Source organism: Anolis sagrei, chromosome 1 (assembly GCF_037176765.1).
Source record: "Anolis sagrei isolate rAnoSag1 chromosome 1, rAnoSag1.mat, whole genome shotgun sequence".
Classification (NCBI taxonomy): Eukaryota; Metazoa; Chordata; class Lepidosauria; order Squamata; family Dactyloidae; genus Anolis; species Anolis sagrei.
The window spans coordinates 292006215-292023615 of record NC_090021.1 but is presented as its reverse complement, the minus strand read 5'-3'; the positions used below and the strand labels follow the sequence as shown (position 1 = coordinate 292023615).

Below are 17401 nucleotides of genomic sequence, written 5' to 3'. Positions count from 1 at the left end.
TCGCCTCCCTCCTTCTGGCTGCACGTGGGACCGGCTCAGAGAGAGAGAGAGAGAGAAAGAGAGAGATTTAGATTGAGAGTGAGGAAGAAGAGATCCCCGCCTGGCTTCCCCTGCCTCTGCCCTCGGGTGCCATGGCTACTCCGGTGCCTGGCTGGCTGAGTAGAGCCCACCAGGCGAGTGGCACCAGCAGCTCTCACTGCCTGGGTGAGATCACCTTCTCCCTCTGGATATCCTCCGCTGCTCTTGTCCAGCTACACAGTGCAGACAGGTGAGCTCTATTTCCTGAAATCACAGGAAATAGACCCACATGGGTCTAGCAGGGCGATATTTGTCCCAACACAGAAAGGGATGTTGTCTTGTGGGCATGTGTTGAAAAGGCTTTCTGAGAGAGAAGGGGAAGGGGAGAGGAGTGGGCAGAACATCCCTACTTCATGGATTTTCACTCATCATGGGTGGTCCTGGAATGTAACAGCTGTGATAAATGAGGGAACACTGTACATTTTAGCAGAAGCCCCTCCCACACTTCTGATTGAGGTATATAGCTAGTGGGAATAACTATAGCTTCAGTTCCTTTCACCCGCCACCACTGCAGCAGCTAAGGAAACTCTATCATTCTTCTTTTGATGAGCGATTACTCTTTTTGACTCGGACTGTTTTTTGACCATTCTTTGCCAATTTATTTATTGTTGGGACTGAATTATTTTTGACTTAGACTGTTACTTTGTCTCCAATTCCTTACAATTTGACTCAGACTGTCTTTGACGACTCTCTTGCTCAGGCCAGTAATGTCAACTACCTTTTTCAAGGGAGCCCCCAGTGGTTCAATGGGTTAAACCCTTGTGCTGGCAGAACTGTTGACTGACAGGTCAACAGTTCGAATCTGGAGAGAGAGGGTTGAGCTCCCTCTGTCAGCTCCAGCTCCCCATGCAGGGACATAAGAGAAGCCTCCCACAAGGATGGTAAGACATCAAACATCCGGGCATCCACTGGGCAACGACCTTGCAGATGGCCAATTCTCTTACACCAGAAGCAACTTGCAGTTTCTCAAGTCGCTCCCAACACAAACAAAAAAAAACAACCCTTTTTCAAGAAGTTTGTGGTCTGTGGGATAAATTGCCAGAGTCTGGTGGACATACCATGTGCCTTTTGTGCCTAGGGGAGGGCCACATAGTGCAATCTTGCCACGTTTGCCTTTCCTTTATTCCCCAGACATGCAAAAACCGTTAATCACAGCTAAAAGCCCTACCCCTCCCCCCCACACACACACTTTTCCTAAGATTGAAACTGGCAGACTATACATTGTCTACAAATGAAAAGACACAATTTGATCCGATAGGTTGCGGGTTAGATGGCAGCAGCAAATTATGTTTTGTAACTAAAGGAAAACAGTGTGTTAGGTAGATGAGCGTATATGAGTCCAAGGCTCACTTATGCAATGAACTGAGCTGGACCTTGCCCTTAATTTCCAGAACGGAATAAAAACTAAACATTTATATTTTCTAACCTTTTACAGAAAAATGTATGCAAGTTACTATTTTCAGACAAATATGCAGTTTGGGGACTAGTAGAAATGCAAGCAATCTATCACTGAGCCTTACAGATATGTTACATTGTCTCACATGGTTTCCATGTCTCTTGACAGGATGATGAAGTGGTGCTTCAGTGTGTTGCCAACATTCACAAAGAACAACGAAAGTTCTGCCTGGCAGCTGAGGGACTTGGAAATCGCCTGTGCTTTTTAGAGCCGACTTCAGAAGCTAAAGTAAGCATTCTTTCTACAAGGTTTTTTTTTTTTTGTCCAAACAACGGATAGTTATTAATCTACAAATAGCTATTAAAATTTTAAATTGTGCTTTCTGTAATATGTGAGGTACATCAAATGCAAACTGTAAAATTATTTTTTTCCAGTTCAGTAAGTTTCACTGAGTCATATATTTTCACATTGCTCCCTGCTGGTTTGCAATTCAAGTGCTACTTATTGGACTGCATGGCAAACTACCACTGGAATGAAAGAGAGTTCAAAAGTTGTGAAGAATCTGAAATCTATTTGTTTATATGGAGACCCTTAAGTACACCTAGAATACTAGTACATCAGCTGCTGACCCATATGTACAGTTTTCTTCACTATTTTGACATTTATACAATCTGATGGAGAGGAATAATCATATGACATTCTTATTAGGCATTTTACAGATTCAGAAATGAGAGTGATATTTTGTTTTATCTCACTCAATTTCCTGATTGAGAAGCGATTCAAACATAACCTTCTGATTGAAAAGCCAGTGATGAACACAATAAATTCTGTGTTTCTACTTTCCTGAATTATACAGTTCAGATTTATAAATCTTTTTTTTAAGCTTCTTATTAATGGAAGGTTTTCTAACAGATTTTTTGATGCTTTTCCATTTGGCCTGCTTGTCTACTGAACAGCCTCTGCCAGAGACACCATCCCTTTTTAGTCATTGACATAAAATGTAGCTTCAGTGAAGGCTGAGTCAGTGAATAACTAATGCAGCAGTCTAATTGAGGGCATCTAAGTATATGGGTTAGAAACTGAAAAGATGAGAGAAGGCAGGTATATTTGCAACGAGAAACAAATAATACAGTGATGATCATGATGAGTTGAATCAATTATTGCAAGATTTAGATATGGTGAAACTGCAAGATATATTATCAAAACAGGAGAAGGAATATCAAAAATTATGTAATGACAGACAACGCACTCTTGACATCAGATGAAAAGTTCAAACATCAGATGGGTGATGATCAGATAAATACGACAGAGAACACTGGAAGTATGAAAATTCTGTTTGAAAATGCTGAAGCTGTGATGAAAGACTAGAAGGAAATACAGGCAATTTCATAGAATCATAGAACCATAGAGTTGGAAGAGACCTCATGGGCCATCCAGTCCAACCCCCTGCCAAGAAGCAGGAATATCGTATTCAAAGCACCCCTGACAGATGGCCATCCAGCCTCTGTTTAAAAGCTTCCAGAGAAGGAGCCTCCACCACACTCCGGGGCAGAGAGTTCCACTGCTGAATGACTCTCACAGTCAGGAAGTTCTTCCTCATGTTCAGATGGAATCTCCTTTCTTGTAGTTTGAAGCCATTGTTCTGCGTCCTAGTCTCCAGGGCAGCAGAAAGCAAGCTTGCTCCCTCTTCCCCATGTCTTCCTCTCACACAGGCATGTAGCCAGGGGAGAGGGCTTTGGGGGCTTCAGCCCCTCCCCCCCCCCCCCGAAATTCTCATGGTGGTCTGTGAAAAGGCCTTACTGGTACATTATTTAAACTGTTATGTTTATTCATATCATGATCTGATCACCATGCTCAATATATCTCAAATGCATGGGGGTATTGGGGTAAGATACAAAAGTTTGCTAGGGTAGACCCCCTTTCACTCAGACTCAGCCCCCCCCCCCATCAAACTCAGCCCGCCCGCCCCCGAATCAAAATCCTGGCTACAGGCCTGCTCTCACATATTTATACATGGCTATCATATCTCCTCTCAGCCTTCTCTTCTTCAGGCTAAACATGCCCAGCTCTTTAAGCCACTCCTCATAAGACTTGTTCTCCAGACCCTTGCTCATTTGAGTTTCCCTCCTCTGGACACTTTCAGCTTGTCAATATCTCTCTTCAGTTGTGGTGCCCAGGACTGGACACAATATTCCAGGTGTGGTCTATCGAAGGCAGAATAGAGGAGTAGCATGACTTACAAGGAAAGAAGTGGTGACCAAGTGGGAGAATGGTGTAGAAAAAAGTACATCTAAAATATGTACTGTTAATTTTGCAGTGTTTATCTCAGTATGTATTTTGCCAAAAAAAATGTGTGTGTGTGGGGGGGGACGTCTCACATGCTAAAATTAAAGTAGAAGATTTTAGTATAGAATAAAGGAAGCAGCATCTTTTCAAATACTTTGCCATCAGTGACATTATCATTGATTTCAGTTCGATTTTAACTGTATTTGCTGACTGATGGTCTGCAGGACACTACTAGGACAAAAGCAGCATGCAATTAATTGTCAACATTGAGCACTCAACAGCAACTTTTACTGCCCATGCTTTAATAGCATTGGGATGGAAGAATTAAAAAATGGACAATGGACAGATGGAATTAATACATTTATGAACAAGTACAATCGGATATTATGAAAATAATACAACAAGATATTCCATGGAATATAAAAAAGAAAGAATCAAAGAGAACTGGTTAATATATGTGAAATGGATTGAAGAAGGAAAGGCTAATGATCAGATAGATAAAGGAGAAAATGGACAGACTCCTGGACTGGCTGCACTTTAAAAATGCTATGTAAAGTTGGAGGGAGGGAGCAGGGAGGGAAAAGGGGGTAAAATGTAATGGTTTATGGATGTATATTAAGTAAATTTATTTCTATGTATTAGATGGATACCATTGCAATAATTTTTTTAAAAAATCAACACCAGCTTTTAAAAATTGTTTTTGTTTTTGAAAAAACACATTTTTCAGGCACCTGTCAGTAAACTTCCTATCTGAAATTTGATTGGAATCTAGTTATATCATTTGCCACATCTCCATGTAGGTGTGTGATATCTTTTTTTTTAAAAAAAGTTAAAATCAGTTTCCCAGTGCAATTGAACTGAATTCTGATTTGGTTTCAAGTTCCAAAATCCTTTCACACTACACAGTTATAGCACATAATCCACCTGAACTGCCTTGATAAAATTCTCTTGAATCCTAAGGGGTAGATTTCTCAGCCACAGAACTCCAGTGCCTCGCCAGACATCAAGCCCCAGGATTCCATAGGAGGCAACCATGGCACTTAAAACAGAATGCAGACCAATAAATGTGTGCCAATAAGACCTGGACCAGAGTGGACAGGGTCATGATAAATATGAAAAAAATGGACCCAAATCTGAATCCTCAACCAACTCTTGGAATTGAATTGGGACTTCTCACCACCACTACCACCAAGTCCAGCTCTACTACCCCATTCCTTTGCTTGGAAGTGGAACCAAGGTTTTAACACAAAAATCACTCATATTTCATATACACCTTATATATGCAGCCTGATTTTAATTTGTCTAAGAACACATTTACTTGTTTTTCACTAAAATCAGCAGGACCTAAATATACTTGGCTGGATGTTTCCTATGCTGATACTGGTGCAGTTATAATCCCTCTGCTTGATACAAATAGCACCATATAATGAATTAATCTGCCAAAATAAACCGTTTCCACACAGTATTTATTATTAACTTGGTGGCTTTAGGTATTATTTACTGTGTGTCCATGATATTTTTGCAGTGTGTTCATTACCTTGTGTACAGAAGCTGCAAAAATTCAGCATACACTTTGTTCTGAGTGCTTGTTAAACTGAGCGACGTGAAGCTATGGATCTGTATCTAGCTCAAAATTCCAATATACCACTAAAAAAACTATTGGATGTTTGGCTTCCTTGAAAACAGCTATAGCTCTCTGTTTTCTTCTGTGCTGCTGTGGTGTTAAGTATCTGAAAGGATTAATGGGAGAACTATATCGCAGCAATTAGAATGTGCTCTACATTTCACTGGTTGATGAATGTAGGTTGTTTTCCTCATTACTCTACTGGGACAGCAGTTTGGGCCAAACAATTTCATTGTTTCTCAGTAGTTTTTACACAAATAACACAGTAAGGATGGTCACTTATTGGTCACCAAAAAGAGGAATTACATTGGTTTCAGATTTAAATACTAATTCATGGGTTATATACAATTAGCATGTATACCTGTACTTGTGTATAATTCAGCTTCATGTACAAAGCTGCTTTGAGTCTCTTTTGTGGCGTATATATAAACATAACAAACAGAAAGAGAATAATAAAAAGAAGGCTGAGAGCCACTGCTTTAGATGACTGTGCTGTAAACGCATGTCTAATAAGAATGATATTTTTCCACAATGGAGGAACATGCAATGTATTCTTATCTAATATAGAATTTTTCTACTTGGCAATGTGTACAGATTCAGCTATCGCATTAGGCAATCTGAGACAAGTGTGTCCTATGCCAGAAACTGAGGGTGGGCTTTCATGGAAGATATTGGGGCAGTGTGTGCCATGTAGTCTGTCAGAATTTGCTAAATTAGCCTGTTAATTGCAGTTAAAGAAGAGATATGGGATGATCATCAGTGTTGGAAGTAAAATTCAACTGCCATCTTCCCTTGTCCACAGTGGAAAGAAGCACAATCTTGTCTTGTACCTCATGTAACAAAAGGTCATAGATCAGCCTTGCACAGCCACCGTATTGAAAGCCACTCCAACTCCCTTCATTTAAAATATCACGAGGAGAATCCACAATGACCTTCCCTCTCAGATAGTATAGAAAGCAGATTTGACACTCTCTGAAGACAAACTGTTCTATTTCTGAACTTTGCTTTTCCTTCCAAGCCTAAATATATCTTCCTAGAATTTAAACAGAATTTAAATTCTTGTCCTATCTTCTGGGCATATACTGAATAGCTGTTATTCAATTCTTTTTCAAGAACTTTATCTGGTTAAATAAAAGATCTTACTTTAAATGTTTTCAAATTGTCAACAGCAACATAGTACCAAGGGATGTGAGTTTAGCCTCTGGGCCGACTGGCAGAATGCACGTTCATCAACTCCCGTCACATATCAAACAGAACAATTTATTACTACCTATGAATTATTTTATATATTTTAATATTTATAACTGAAAACTTACAATCTTTGAGGTTTTTTTCATGTTAGGAGTGACTTGAGAAACTGCAATTATTTGTCTGCAAGGACATTCCCCAGGGGACACCCGGATATTCCCGGTGGCGCAGTGGGTTAAGCCCTTATGCCAGCAGAACTGATGACCGACAGGTTGGAAGTTTGAATTTGGGGAGAGTGCGGATGAGATCCTTCTGTCAGCTCCAGCTCCCCACAAGAGAAGCCTTCTACAAGGATGGTAAAACATCAAACCATTGGGGGTAAAAGATAAATTGTACATGTCCCTCCATCTTCCTACAGCAAGGAAGAGAAAGTGGATGCAGTGACATGCTGAATTACAAGTGGCTGAAAAAACCATATGTCTATCAAAATGCTAATCTGATGTGATGAATTGCTGTTCTTCAATATACTTCAAAAGGTTTGGCTGGAATCCATGTATGGCTTTACAATCTTAGTTCATGTAATAACATGTTTTGCTGGGAGGTGTCAGAAACTAATCGTTTCTGGTTTTTAAAGAAATAGATAATGCTATTTGTTTTGCTGTTGAGCTGTGTGGTTGTATCTCTGGAGCAGAAATTATCTATTTGGCTGTGCCAGATTCCCTGTCCAGATTGGCCTTTCTGTTTCAACCTTTGAGGTCGTATTGCTCACCTTGCTCTTTCACCCTCAAGAACCCTTCCTAGGACTGTACTTAAGCCACAAACTGACCATGCCACTGGACACGTGGATGCATTTATCAGTGAGTTCAGAGCACTAGAATGTTCCTTCTTATAAGTAGAACTGCTGAAAATAAAACCAGCAAAGATCTATCATATTATAAGCAAGTTAAACTTGAGCTCCCTGAATTCTTCTCTCCCCCATCTCCTGCACCAATCAATCTGAAATACTCTTCCGTTTCCCCCCATATTAATCTATTTTCAGTATTTAAGCCCTTCCTATCCACTCCAGTACCTACTTCTACCTGAACATCTTTAACTTTTTCAGATAAGCCTCTTAAATGTTCATATCTATCCACCAGGTAGGTGTCCTGCCACACCATTCCATGAGCTTCCCAGCTTCTTATTTCAAACAAGGATAGGCCACAGTAGCCTTTCCTTTGATCAGGACTTATTATTCTTGCACTAGGGTGAAGAATGTCAGGAACGGGCATAGTCCCAAGTTTGAGAGACAAATTGGAAGCTGATGTTTGCTATCTCATGTGATTTACTGCTTGCTTGCAGAGCACGCTATCAATAAATACTTGAGTTCTGCACAGGAAAGCTGCCAAAAAGTTGCAGCAAAATGCAAGCGCAAACCTAAGCAAAAAGAGCATGCAAACATAACAGGACTAGGAGATAGTAAATGGGCATGGGACACAGCAAAGAAATCAGGATGGAGTCAGATAGAAAACCTGTGAGTTTGACTATTGTATACCATTCAACTGTCCTGATTTAACAGGGGCAATTGTAATTAATCCTCTTCATCCCAGATGTTTCAGCTGCTTTTGATTTGTCCCAATTTCTGTCTTCACTTCCCATGTTCCACATTTGTCTTCAGCTTACTTCAGTTGCTGAAAGTGGAATTTAAGGTGCAAAAATAGTTTGAACTCTGTTAATTCAGTGGATATGGGAAGAGGATGAAGGTGGAATCTTGCCTTTACCAGCATAATCAGGCAAAAGCAATTGCTCCAGCCTCTCCTAACTTGTGTCTTCTTCCTCATCATCAGTTTCTATCATCTTGACCATGCAGTGATGTTGCTTGGCTACATACACTACGTGACTGGTAGGATGTGTTTCTGTGTACATGTGTGTGAGCAAATCTCCCAACCTTTGTCAAGCAATTAATTTCTACCAGCAGTGGAAACATATTTAGAAAAGCATGGTGAATTAAAGATTAAGAAAATAAAGCACAGTTAATCCACATCCATAGTAAAAAAAAATAAATCATGTAATGTCAAAAGAAATCTAATTAAATTTGAATGCTAGAATGCCAGTTTTGAACATTATTCAGTCATACCTATATATTCGTTTAGAGCAGGGGTCCCAAAACTTTTTAAGTGGTTTACATTAAAAGCATTTCAATACAATTTAAGCATCCAAAAATATTAAAATAGAATTTAACATCCATTGTATTAATTAAAAATTATCTTAAGGTCTCCACAAATAAACCAATCATTACCTTTTTTAAAAAAATCTTTGTGATAACCAATTCTAAATTCTCATAACTTTGAAATGTTTTAAGTAACCAACAGGTACAGGGACATACTTGCTTCCATTGCACAACTTTTTTTTAGGTTTTATTTATTTATTTATTTTAGTTTTTGATGCCTTCTGTCCTCCGTGCAGACCCAGACATCTTGCAGCAGTGGAACTTTACATCCTGCCAGCTTCAAATAGGATCTCAGCCATTGATCCCTGAATTGGAAGCCGTAATTTTTAATTCTGCAGCAAGGCCTGGACACGTCGTTCCACGGGAGGCAGAAAATATCCAATATGTCAATGTGATTTCCATATCATTGGCACACCAAATTTGAATGCTTTCTTTTGACCTTGGACTTCGTTGCTCCTATATGCAAATAAAACATACATTTGTGTGAAGGCTATGTTTTGTTTTGATGTCTTAGTTTCACTCCAGAGTAGTCATGGTACACTTTTCTAACAAACAGTGTTACTGTTTCTTTTATTTTTTAAATCATAACTTCCCCAAAAAGTAGCAAACATTTTCTGGGACTGAGTCACAACTTACTGCAAGTTGGCAGAACACAATATAGATCTCAGATTTATCCTGAAAGTGGTAAAAAGGGGGAGGGGGATTAAAATCTTCTAATAGTTTTTCAAAACACTTTATTTTATTGATATGAAACACAAAAACACATTCAAGAGCACTAAAAGAAATCACACTGGAATAGCAATATCCATGCTTAATTGAAGCTGAACTGATAGAACTTTTAAATTTCTAGAAGAACGGTGTGTGGTATGACATTTTTTTGTGTCATTCGGATTCATCATCCAAAATACATTAAAGCAGCTGTTGAAAACAAATGTTGTAAAAAAGGCATTGCAGGCTTGGTAACTAAGCAACAAATGACAAACAAGAACTTATATCTTAACAGAAATGAAGCTTTCACAGAGTCTAAACTTATATCAAAAGCTGAGTATTATTTTGGGATATAGTTATAGTCCACTCCATTTTTGAAAAAAAAAAAAAAGCTTGGTGTATTTTTTTGACTGGTGTTTTTACATGTTCTCCACAGATTTTTTTCCCATGCTAACTTCATTTATCACATAGTTCCCTTTTCTGTGTTTTACAGACAGAGTTCAAAAAAAGGACAAGCTCCACAGAAAATGGCTGCAAGGCTTACAAGTTCAGTATTTTAAAGCTTGCAATTCCAGTAATGAAGACTTTTTTTAAAAAAAAAGTGTTTTGTGGTTTTTTATGCCTCTATTGATCTTTAGAAGATGAAATAACATCACTTTTTGTATCACATGGATTCAATTCTACAGTGGAATTTGATACGAAGGGCTCTTCTACACAGCTCTAAAACTCAGGCTAAAAAACGGATTAACCTGAGGCGTCCAGATGATGTTTCAGGCTAGTCAGTTTCTAGGTTTTAAAAATGCTTGCAAAGATCCAGACCTTAAGCTAAGCTCTGGATCTTTAAATGTGAGGGCCCTGTGGGGACTTACTCCTGAGTCTGCTTCCAAAGTCCTGAGGTTCAGTCCCACATCTGTCCCTCTTCTTTGGGCTCCCAAAAGCGTGGAGGAACACATTGGCGCCCTTCTTCTAGCCCCTCATTCTCTCACCCATCAGAATCACACATTCCCCCCCCCCCCCCCACCTCCTGAAGCATCATTCTGACACAACTACAGAGTTCTCTATAGGAGCCTGCGTGGCTAAGATCTTACAACTGATGTATTGACTGAACGGTTTTGCTATGGAGATGAGAGCAGAAATAGTATCTGATGCATAGAGGAAGAGGAAAAAAGAGCTGTGCATTAAGAAAGCAGGAGATGGGCCTGAATCTTAAACTTTTTGTTTTACTTCTCATTAATATTGTTTTTATTTTCTTTTGAATTTAATTGGTAATTTAGAATTGGACCATGTTGCACTCTTGGCTTAGAAAATAAAGAATAATCTATATTTGGACTGGAAGAATCTGACAGCAAAATGTTCAAGTTGCAGATTATAATATGGTTGGTAAACTGGTACAAAGAGGAAAATGTACATTAATGGTGGTTAGAATTTTCCAGCATGAAAGCTGAGGACAGAAAACCATAGAAAATAAAACTGAAGAGTAAACTTTAAAATATGCCAATGAAAAAAGGAGACACAAATAATTAAATGAGAAATGTATTGAAGGATAATGTACTGTTGCCATACATCTGTAGTGAGGTGGTTGGTGTTAAGATCTGCAGATTTAAGATAAGTGCAGTTTTGTGATTGTGCCTGCTTACAATAATTAAGAGAAACAGTAAGTATTCTGTTTACTATAATAGTAAGAGCAAGTGACCAAAACTTAATTTTACTTGTCAGTAAAATTCCCAAGAAGAGTGTTTTGAAGCTCTCAGTCATCTTTTTCCTTTCTTTTGTTATGGCAGGAGAAACACCTCAGATTTTTACCTGACTCACTAATGTTTCACACCTTTCCTGACCTTGGTGTGACTCCAGACCATTTGATCTTGGCATTCCTTCTGCAGATTGTCTGTCTTGGGATCTATCTAGTTCTTGTTAGTATGAAATATAAATGCATGTCTCTGGCATACTCTGGTCTATCTTTCCCAATGTTCCCCTTCTCATCAAAAGTCCAAATATATATTTAAAATTTATTTGATTTTGTGGACTAATTCTGCTTCAAGTGAAGAAGAAGCCATTCCAATTTTCCCCAATAACTACAGATTATGATGTTGAGTAGGAAAAAAAAAAACCCCACAATATTGGTAGCAGAGAAAGTCCTCTGAATTCAGGTTGGGAAGTCCTTGACTTATGTAGATGTAACTGAAGATTCATGAAAAGTGCAGCTAAAGACACTAAAATCAAATAAGCCACAAGGTTTTCTTTTCTTTTCTATTGTGTCACCTAATTAGCCTAGCAAATCCCTTGGCTATGGATATGAAAACGCTGATGTCTTGCTCAAAGCTTTTATCTTCTGCTTGTGTCACAATGACAATTCGGAACCATTAATTGGCATGTATTTTGTAATCCTATGTTCTGGTATATTTTAATTCAAAAATTAGTTTTAAGAACATGACCTTCACAGATTAACAGTTGGATATACCTGCTGTCCATTCAATGTATGGAGAGAAAATGATGCTTTGCTTGTTTTGTGTTGACGATGAAGATAGCGGTGGTGCTATTAATTCAACAAAGGAGGAGGCTGTGCATGCAATGAATATTTAATATAGGTCTTTGTTGCTCAATAGTGTAATAATAATGAGAAGTGACAGACGATGTCGTACAAACACAAATGTATTATTTATATCTTAATATGTGTTATGACAACAATCTCTAAAATAAAAGCCTCTCCCTAGCCAGTTACACTGAGTGCTTTACTTATTGTAATAGTGTTATATGTCTGTTAGCAAACTCTTTCAGTAAGGTAGTGATTTTTTGTGTGTGTACAAAACTTCCAACATAGGTGTAATTTAAAACTTTCCAGACTGAAAGTTATGTTTAACACTGTTTTATGACACCCTTTCTGAAGAGGGCTAAACTTTTTTAGAGATGTAACAATGCACATTTGTTTCAGGAAAAACGACACTAGGGTTTTCGTAGGCTGGAAATACTATAAATTGTAGGCCAAACATATTTGTTGAGTGCCTCCTACATGAGGAGATCCAGTGATATCTGTTACTTGTTTTTTTTCCCCAGTATGTCCCTCCCGACCTTTGCATCTGTAATTTTGTGCTGGAACAGTCTTTATCTGTGAGAGCCCTCCAGGAAATGCTTGCCAATACAGGAGACAATTCCAGTGAAGGGGTAAGTAAAATTATTTCCTTTTTGATAAAATAGGATACAAATGTCTAATTTGTTTTTCACCTTCCTGCCAGTATCTAAGACCTTTTCAAAAGTGAAGCTGTTCAGAATGCGATTAATGATATTTTCAGACTTTCTTTTTTCTATTTACAAGTTTTCTCTGAAAGCTCACACATTTTGCAAGAAGTTCCAACCTGAGGATTTTGGCAGATTTTAAACAAAGAAAAAGAATCTTGTTTCTTCAGAGACCAATTATTTATTGCCCAAATGGAAATAGCTGCTGAGAGATAAAGGACATCCTTTAAGATATTACCTAGCTTTTCAACTCAAGGTGTTTAAGAGTCAATTGCCTTCAAGATAGGTCATGTTCAATTCGCATTACTTTTTCTATTAGAAATCACTGGAGCACAATATGTGAGTAAAATCCTTTGTTCAGTGCTCTGCACTGAAATCTAGAAATTTGGGGGTTTTCTGACCCCAACACTTTAATTTAAATATTATTTTCCAAATCAGATTGCCATCTAAATAGGGAGTATTTAAATATATTCACCATAGTATGTCAGTTGCTAAAGAAACAGATATAACCAGCAGTTTTGTTGCTATTTGTTCTTCCTAAGTTACTAACTCTAAAAAATGAGATTTATGGGTTATACGTGAATGACCCAACCGTCATTGTTTGGGTCTCTTCCATTTAGTTGGCAGTTTTCATTGTGGATAATAATAATGTACAAAAGACCTAAACAACTGGTATGCTTTTGTGATTTGATTATTTCCAAATGTGTAGGGTATCAAAATGCCAAAGCAAAGTTCGTGTTAACAAGGTGTTTGGATTCTGATGCCTTGTATCCTGTTTATTCAAATAGAATCTACCATCTGATAATGTACAAGGGAACAAAGATTTGTAACCTTGTCCTATGCTTCCTCAGCATTGAAATTCTACAGCCTCTGGTAAGTTGGAAGGCAGCCCTTCAAATGAGGGTTGGTTTGCAAGCCTATGGTCTTTTGGACATGAGCTCCCAGAATTCCTGACCATTGGAGAAACTGGCTTGGGCTTTTGGGAACTGAAGTTCCAAACACCTGGAGGGCCATAGGTTGCGTAGGCCTTGGGTCTCTGTATTGTTAGACACTAAGGCAGGGCTTATCTCTTTGTCTGCTCCTTACTGGATTGCAATGGGTGCAGCCTGAGACTTGAGGACACCCTTCGTCTCCTTTAAACTCTAAAGCAGGCCTTCACAACCTGTGGCCTTCCAGATTTTTTTTATCTCAGCTCCCAGAATTCCTGGTCTTTGGAACATCTGACTAGGGTTTTTTTGGATTTGGAGGCCCAAACACCTGATTTGTGCAGGCCTGCTTTAAAGCAGGAACGAGAGACCAGATTGCCAATATCCGCTGGATAATGGAGAAAGGCAGGGAGTTTCAGAAAAACATCTACTTCTGCTTCATTGACTATTCTAAAGCCTTTGACTGTGTGGATCATAATAAATTGTGGCAAGTTCTTGGTGGGATGGGCATACCAAGCCACCTTGTCTCTCTCCTGAGGAATCTGTACAAGGACCAAGTAGCAACAGTCAGAACTGACCACGGAACAACAGACTGGTTCAAGATTGGGAAAGGCGTCCGGCAAGGCTGCATCCTCTCACCCAACCTTTTTAACTTGTATGCAGAACACATCATGCGATGTGCGGGGCTGGATGAATGCAAAGCTGGGGTGAAAATTGCTGGAAGAAACATTAACAACCTCAGATATGCAGATGACACCACTCTGATGGCCGAAAGCGAGGAGGAGCTGAGGAGCCTTCTAATCAAGGTGAAAGAAGAAAGCGCAAAAGCCGGGTTGCAGCTAAACGTCAAAAAAACCAAGATTATGGCAACAAGAATGATTGACAACTGGAAAATAGAGGGAGAAACCGTGGAGGCCGTGACAGACTTTATATTTCTAGGTGCAAAGATGACTGCAGATGCCGACTGTGGCCAGGAAATCAGAAGACGCTTACTTCTTGGGAGGAGAGCAATGTCCAGTCTCGATAAAATAGTGAAGAGTAGAGACATCAGACTGGCAACAAAGATCCGCCTAGTCAAAGCCATGGTATTCCCTGTAGTAACCTACGGATGTGAGAGCTGGACCTTAGGGAAGGCTGAGCGAAGGAAGATCGATGCTTTTGAGCTGTGGTGCTGGAGGAAAGTGCTGAGAGTGCCTTGGACTGCGAGAAGATCCAACCAGGCCATCCTCCAGGAAATAAAGCCCGACTACTCACTGGAGGGAAAGATACTAGAGACAAAGTTGAAGTACTTTGGCCACATCATGAGGAGACAGGAAAGCCTAGAGAAGACAATCATGCTGGGGAAAGTGGAAGGCAAAAGGAAGAGGGGACGACCAAGGGCAAGATGGATGGATGGCATCCTTGAAGTGACTGGACTGACCTTGAAGGAGCTGGGGGTGGTAACGGCCGACAGGGAGCTCTGGCGTGGGCTGGTCCATGAGGTCACGAAGAGTCGGAGACGACTGAACGAATGAACAACAACAACAGCTTTAAAGCAATGATGTAGGAAGGAAAGGAATCAACTGCAGCCAAAGCTGTCAAGGACCAGTAGTAAGGTAGGTAAAGGTTTTTGCCTGCCATTAAGTCCAGTTGTGTCTGACTCTGGGGATTGGTGCTCTTCTCCGTTTCAAAATGAAGAGCTGGCATTGTCCATAGACACCTACAAGGTCTTGTGGCCGACATGACTACATGGAGCGCCGATACCTTCCCACCAGAGTGGTAGCCATTGATCTACTCACATTTGCATGTTTTTGAACTGCTAGGTTGGCAGAAGCTGGGGCTAACAGTGGGGGCTCTTGCCGCTCCCTGGATTTAAACCTGTGATTTCGATCAGCAAATTAAGCAGCTCAGCGGTTTAACCCACTGCACCACCGGGGGCTCCAGCAGTACCTTATAGTAATACTGATGTGCTGACTGCTGTGTTTTCCGGACTGCACTATGAACACAACAGATAAAGCTATACCTTTACGCATGTTCAGTTTTTAAATGAATTGCAATTTCTGGGTATAAACTAGAAAACACGTAAACTTCCTTGTTCTAATTATTTTAAAAATGCCATGTTAATAACTTCCAACTTACAACTGATATAGAAATATGCTATTTTTTGTGATTATTGCTGCTCATATTACACTGAGGAGAGGAAGAATAAAGAGGCACAAATGATACCATGAAAAGAGGAGTAATGGAAGTGAATGGGTTTTGTGTTTTCACTAGTGGAACCTTCTCTCAACCCTTCTCTAGTATTTACTAGAAATGGAAACATAACCCGATGGTCTGTTTTTAAGATTTTGTCTTCATCCATGAGGATGAATGCCGCTTAATATGGCATAGTCCTACAATGAACTAGAATAACCAATCCCAAGCTGTGGTTTCCCTCTGCATTTGAACAGTGGAAACAGTTCTCCACATAATTTGAAGATGATATTTGTGCAGAGGTCTCTCTGACATTACACTGTATGGTAAAATTTTAGGATGTCCTAGTCTTTTGAACATACCAGAACTCTCAAGTTTGCAGTGGGACCTGTATTTAAGTAAACATCAGAATAATTAGCTCTTAGTACCTCTGCATGGATGAGAGTTTAGTCCAAAGATAAGTATAATTAGCTTTCCTGGAATAAAATATTTTGTGAGTAAACATACACAGTCACTGAGCATTGGCAAAAATGACGGTAAGTAATTTGTCATGAAAACCAGAACAATTTTTTTCAATTGATTAAATATGCCTTCGTATTTTTTTCTGCAGAACTTAATGAGTTACTTTTCTGTCTTGTATACTTATCTATATTACCCATGTAGCTGATTTTTTACAGAATCTAGAAACTGTTTGTTATTCCTTGATTTTTATTCATATATTTAATTATGGAATACATTTTGTTGCATGTTGCTATGAAAGAGCATACAGAAACTTGCAACTGCAGCAACATGGGAAGAAGCTATAATTATGCAAATGATATTTCCTACAGCAAAATGTCCCTACAGTTTTCTTCTTATGGGGCATCTAGAAGGAACCTGTCAAAATCAATGCTACAGAAAAGTGGAGCAGTGACAGATGAAACTTGCATTAGAACACAAGGCTTCCTAGAAGTAGGAAAACAGAACATATGAATATGAGTTCAGGCAGTTTTCTTTTTTAATAAGTGGTTGTTTTGTGGCTTTTTAAAATTGCCTCATCACTTAACATGAAAGAAAATGCAATCTCTCTTTAGGGATTTTTGTGCTTCCTTCAGCATTTTCTGTTACCGTTGCTACTGATGATGAAAATACAATTTTATGTTCCTCCTTTTCTTTCCACGCTAACATGCAAGTACTACATTGATGGAACTGAACTTGAACATGAAATAACAAGTAGACCATAATGTTGCCTTTGGGTAGGGAAACCCGGGAGGCATTTTTTTTTCATTTGATTGACAATGGCCTATTGGGGTTGTGTGTTATATTTGTGGGAAATGGCTATAAGAAATACTGCAGGCTTGTTTGAATAAGCTGTGGTATGGAATAATGTAAAGCCAGGACGCCAAAGGAAATCAGCTTGGTGAAAAGACACGTGATCTGCTTTCTTGCACTGATTGACTCAGGGAACCCTTTTTCCGGGGCTGCTGCAACGGTGTGACCAAAAGCAGCCGATATTAGCAGCCATGTGGTTCTTTTCGGCCAAGTAAAACCTAATCCCTGCCACTCGTTCCATTTCCAGGGATTTGGTTCCCAAAACTGCCAGATTT

General features: G+C 39.3%; 1 protein-coding gene across 1 annotated transcript in view; it reads left to right on the top strand.

Moving 5' to 3' along the window:
- The window catches only part of RYR3 (ryanodine receptor 3), a 326090-nt gene that overhangs the window by 67340 nt on the left and 241349 nt on the right, over positions 1–17401 (top strand). The window contains exons 2-3 of the mRNA XM_060760068.2: positions 1643–1762; positions 12538–12645. Of these exons, the coding sequence (XP_060616051.2) occupies positions 1643–1762; positions 12538–12645 (228 nt within the window). The remainder of the gene's footprint in view (positions 1–1642; positions 1763–12537; positions 12646–17401) is intronic.